General features: G+C 26.5%; 1 protein-coding gene across 2 annotated transcripts in view; it reads left to right on the forward strand.

The window, feature by feature from the left end:
• Window positions 1–713: 713 nt before the first annotated feature.
• The window catches only part of LOC111626165 (85/88 kDa calcium-independent phospholipase A2-like), a 42,015-nt gene continuing 36,630 nt past the window's right edge, over window positions 714–6,098 (forward strand). The window contains exon 1 of one of the 2 annotated variants that reach the window (XM_023369469.1): window positions 714–861. In XM_023369469.1, coding sequence (XP_023225237.1) covers window positions 787–861 — 75 coding nt within the window. In that variant the 5' untranslated portion in view covers window positions 714–786. The remainder of the gene's footprint in view (window positions 862–6,098) is intronic. The other variant, XM_023369468.1, reaches the window with a different exon arrangement.

The following is a 6,098-nucleotide window of genomic DNA, read 5'->3' on the forward strand; positions in this document are numbered from 1 at the left end:
TTTTTGGTGTTATGGCATGTCAAGTCTTATATTTTGACTTAAAATCAACATAACCATCCTCTCCTTGCACTAAATCTTACATTGGAAGTCTTTGCTACTTCCTGTGCATGGACACAAATACATTTACTGTTATAGCAAATTCTTTTCGTCTGCTTTTGTATCTATTATACAGAAGTAATTTATAAGAGAAAATAATTATGACATTTAAAGAAACAGAATTGAAAATAACTTTTATCTTTTTGAAAACTTTTTGTTGAAATAATGGAAAATAGAAATGACCACCAGACATAAGAATTGTGAATAAAATATAATAAACTAATTAAATTTTAAAAAATGAAAGACTATATTCAAGTAAAATATGCTGAAACTTAATTACTTTGAACAGAATTTATTTATGATAATGAGTTTATAAAGTGAATTTTTTTTTGCCAGACTTAAAGTTTTTATAGTAGTTTAATTTCTTCACAGAACGTCTTCTATATTTATACATTGACAGTGAAAAATAATCATAACAAATTGCCATTTTTTTAAATATTTTATTTTATTCATAAATTTTTATTTAAAAAGTTTGATTAATTTTAAACAAATTAAATTATTATTATTTTTCTAGCTAATCCTTTTTTTTAAAATGAAATGATCCTTAATTTTAATCCTGTATTTAGTTTAGTGTAAAATTATCTTTAGGTAGATTTTATTTAGTGCTAAATTTTATTAAATTTTTCAAAATCTTATTTTATTTTAAAATATTTATAATCACACAACAGTTGTGCTAAAGAAATCATTGATATGTATCCAAATCAGCTGCATGCAAAGGATATGAAAAATGGAGGGACACCTTTACATTGGGCTAAGACTGCACAGGTAATTAAATAATTATCTCTGTTTTGATATTTTTTAAAATAAATATTTCAATATGCTTATAATTGTTATAAATATTGTAATACAAGAAACACATACTTAACTAATGTTGCATTAGGATGTATCTGAATAATGACTTAATTTGAAAGTTAAGTTATTATTTCAATACGTCAAAGTTAAACTTAAATTACGATGATTAAATTACTGTTTCAATATTTAAAACTTTTGTTAATGTTAATAAAATTGGAAAATTAATATATGCATTGTTTTTAATAAATGATGATGATTAATTTTTTCTCAGCTTTATATGAATAAAATACATTGCTTTCCTGTTAATCAGGACTCTGCTTAATATAGACAAATTTTGTTTATTTTTCTACTAAATGTTCCAGCCAAAGCAAAAATAAATTGTAGATTATTTTTTAAAATTAATATGTACTGCACTACATATTTTAAAATACAGTGAAACCTTGGTATACGACCTTAATCCGTTCCCAATGTTTGGACTTATATACCGAATTGGACGTATACCAAACCAACCTTTCCCATAAGAAGTAATGTAAAAATGATTAATCCGTTCTCATGAAAAAAAAAAATGGCTGGCTTTAAACACATCGCTTTCCTGGCTAGTTCCTGCTTGATTTTTCCTGAGATCAGCATGTATCTTTTTAGCTTTCTCTCAAATAATTGCTTCCGATATGCTGTCTCCAGCACTGTTTTTCAGTTATCTAAAGCAAAAGCAATTTCTCAACATGATCTAATGTCTTCAATCTCTGTTTAGAAATTGATTTAACCCCTTTTGCAACGTTAGCAGATTTAATAATGTCTTTATTTTTTGCAATTGTCCATATCGTCATTCTCGGAATACGGTAGGCAACAGTTAAAATCTCGAACACGCGTGCCACTTTCGTATTTCTCAACAATCTCTTTTATCAGTTCTGTTGTAACTCTAGTTATTTTTTTAGTTTTCTGTCGCTTTTCATTTGCTTTTTTGCGATTCGTGATTAATAAAAATAATAAAATTTTACTTACGAATTAAAATCAGAAGAAATTTAACAAAGTTATAAACTGTTGCACCGCGAACATCTAGTCTGGTCTAGTACACTGATAGTGCTACTTGTTCATTGATGGCGCGTATAATTGAATTATGTTGTATACCGAACAAAAATCGTATACCGAGCAAAATTTGTTTCGTTCAAACAGGACATATTCCGAATTGGACATATTCTAAAGCAGACGTATACCAAGGTACCACTGTATATATATATATATATATATACAAAGTACTGTAAATCCTCATGTGGTGACAAATGTAAACAACTTCACTTAAATATCCCTGGGTAATTAAATGAAACATTTTTCTTTTAGTACTATAAGAGTAAAATAGGAATGGCTTATATTGTTATAATTGCCTATATTACACTTAAATGCCTATCTTTCACCCATGCTTACACAATAAACTGTTCCCATCTCCTTTGCAAATACATTGCACTGAATAATTCTTGCCAGTTCTTTATCATTTCATGGAAATACCTGGTTTTTGGTGTTATGGCATGTCAAGTCTTATATTTTGACTTAAAATCAACATAACCATCCTCTCCTTGCACTAAATCTTACATTGGAAGTTCCCATCTCCTTTGCAAATACATTGCACTGAATAATTCTTGTCAGTTCTTTATCATTTCCTGGAAATACCTGATTTTTGGTGTTATGGCATGTCAAGTCTTATATTTTGACTTAAAATCAACATAACCATCCTCTCCTTGCACTAAATCTTACATTGGAAGTCTTTGCTACTTCCTGTGCATGGACACAAATACATTTACTGTTATAGCAAATTCTTTTCGTCTGCTTTTGTATCTATTATACAGAAGTAATTTATAAGAGAAAATAATTATGACATTTAAAGAAACAGAATTGAAAATAACTTTTATCTTTTTGAAAACTTTTTGTTGAAATAATGGAAAATAGAAATGACCACCAGACATAAGAATTGTGAATAAAATATAATAAACTAATTAAATTTTAAAAAATGAAAGACTATATTCAAGTAAAATATGCTGAAACTTAATTACTTTGAACAGAATTTATTTATGATAATGAGTTTATAAAGTGAATTTTTTTTTGCCAGACTTAAAGTTTTTATAGTAGTTTAATTTCTTCACAGAACGTCTTCTATATTTATACATTGACAGTGAAAAATAATCATAACAAATTGCCATTTTTTTAAATATTTTATTTTATTCATAAATTTTTATTTAAAAAGTTTGATTAATTTTAAACAAATTAAATNTCAGGATTCTCCAATTAACTATATACAAACTTCTGGTGTAAACTAGAAGTTTGCATATAGTTAATTGTACAAATTTTTGAATTGTACAAACTTGTGGTGTAAACCAGAAGTTTGTACAATTCAAAACTTTTTTCTTGAAAGGAGTTAGATGACTGGCATGACTCCATTACTAACAGGAAATGTATGATATACAGGGGCAAGACACTATTAATTTAAGGTGGGGAAAATATTTTTAAATTAAATAAATGAAAATTTGATTGAAAATTGCAGCCTGACATTGTGACGATGTCACAATAAATAATTGCTCATGTAATTTGTTTTTATGATAATTGCTCATTGTAATTTGTTTTTATGATTCCCCTCCCTGCCAACATAAACTGTAGGCCTAGTTTAATATACTACATTATGTAAGTTATGCATTTGTAAGACGTGATATAAATTATATACAGTACAGTTTTGTGTTTAATATATTTTTTTGTAAATGATCAGTTATCCAAACAACCCCAGTTCCGAATTGTTTCAGATAATTGATGCTCACTGTATATTTGTAATGTCATGTTTTATTCAAGATGTTGGACTTCATTATTTCATTAGTTTCAGAAGAGATTTTTTTTCTGTTTATATTTGAATTAAGATCTTAAGAAACGAAAGCTGCAGATCCATGTATACTTTTATACAAAGCATTTCATAGAAGTGATGTCATTGACAATTACTATATCATTTATGAATAGTCTGACACAAATTAAATAATTATTAATTACATAATTATTATTAATGTCATATTTCATATTGTGACTATTAATTACAGTTTACATTATTGAGAAAGGATTTCATTCCTTTTAGTATCCTAGCACATCCTGAGACAATTTACTCATATATTTTATAATTATATAAAAGGGAGGATAAGGTTCTAAGTTATCTGTAAATAGGCCAGCTTTGTATATGTAACATAAGTTTTCCACATAGACAAATCACTCATTGATGTACTATGAGAAAATATTGTTTATTGTTTAAATAACATCTTCAGTTTCTGTGAATTACTGAAATACCATTTCAGTAATTCACAGAAACTGAAGATGTTAAAATTCCACACCCAACTTTAGATAACATGCATATGAGAAAATAGGAGATATCTTTATACTACTAGAGACAATTGTTTATTACATAAACACAGAGTTTTGATGGTGTGTCAAAAATTCAGGAAAGTAAACCAAGACTTAAAGAATTATAATTACTTGGTGAAAGTTATAGATAATGTGTGTACACAATTAGCAGAAGGCTTGTGTACAAACATTCAAATGTAAGGAAAGGGGAATGTATAAATAGTTAAAATGGAACAGAAAGGAGTAAAGTAACAATTATATATAAACAATTAAAAATGTAACTAATGTAATACATATGTATAGGCACAAGTGTATTTAGGCATAAACACAATTACTATACGTAATGGAGGTGCAACATAACTTAATTTCATTTAAACTTTTATATTGTTTACTTATAATAAATCATTAATAATGTAATAATTACTTCCTTCATTTGGATTATTTTGTTTACACAATATTTTTATTTTATTTAGTTTGCATCGGACAACAGATCAGTCGGAAGCAGAGATTATTTATTTACAACTCAGAGATAAGATCCCACTCATAGTAATGCTCTTCCCAGAAATGCTAACGAAAGATACTGTGCAAGAATTATGCGATATTATACGAAAAAATCCAGGTTGGACTTTAGCACATATTGTGGCACATTTTGGTCAAGCTGATAGTTTTAAAAATGAAATAATTTCTGGGTAAGTTAATATTAATTATAATTTATAAAAACTCATAGTAAAAAGTTATCTTCTTCAATGTTTCTGTTGAAAAAATATTTATTATTATAATGTTTTTAATTAAATCTTATTAAACTCACCTTAAAGATGTGTAATAAATCAGCTACTTACAATGCAGGATAACAAGGATCTATGTATTATTAAATGCCAGATTGTTTTCTCTATATTTTCCTTCCCATCTTTTTGATATTCATTGTAAATTAATATTTTGGGGACGTTACTATAGTTTAGAGATATCACAGTAGAGATAGTTCTTAGTACTATACATACTATATAAGGAAGATGGATCTTCATCAATTCAAAGACATTCAGGAATGTTAAACTAATTAATAGTTACACTATTAAAATAGGGTTTCTTGTGAATTTATAAGAATTGGATGTTTTTTGATTCCTTTAGCATGAAGTTAAATGAAAAAATTCTTTAAAAATGAAACATCTGGATTACTAAAATAACAATCATTTAAAAAATAGTAACATGTTGTTGACAATAAATCAAAAACCTTTAAATTCCCAACAAAATTCATATATGCTTATTGTTTTTGACTGTTTTTAATTATCTCCAGAACAAAAAGAAAAAGAGAATATTAAAAGACGTTAAATTACAAATTACAGCAAATAGGATAATATACATGTAACATGAAAAATATTAATGTAATTTTATAACTTTATGCAAACTATTTCAAAAAATAATAAATAAAAATATAAAATTAGGCCAATTTAAAAATTTTTGTTTGTGTTTTATTTCTTTTTTCCTCCTTTGATCCAAGCTCATTTATTTTTTAATTTGTTAAAAAGATCACTTTTCACTAATGGTTATGTTTTTAAGATATTAGTTAGGGATCCTTTCCTCTTGAAAGATGAAACGTAAAGGATAAACACTTGATGTACTTAGAAGATATACACGATAACTGTACACCACCTACTCACTTTCAATTATCCACTAATTGACTGATAGAAATAAAGGATACTGCTTCTAAAAAAAATATCGATTCTATCACAGAATTGATGGACGAAGTGAAATTTTTACAAATTTGATACGTGTTTAAATCGAATAAACGTCTTAAATTGAATTTGATATAATAAATTTTACATAGTTTAAAATATTGTATTTTTTGT

Source organism: Centruroides sculpturatus, unplaced genomic scaffold (assembly GCF_000671375.1).
Source record: "Centruroides sculpturatus isolate CEXI.00-Female unplaced genomic scaffold, Cexi_2.0 scaffold472, whole genome shotgun sequence".
Classification (NCBI taxonomy): domain Eukaryota; kingdom Metazoa; phylum Arthropoda; class Arachnida; order Scorpiones; family Buthidae; genus Centruroides; species Centruroides sculpturatus.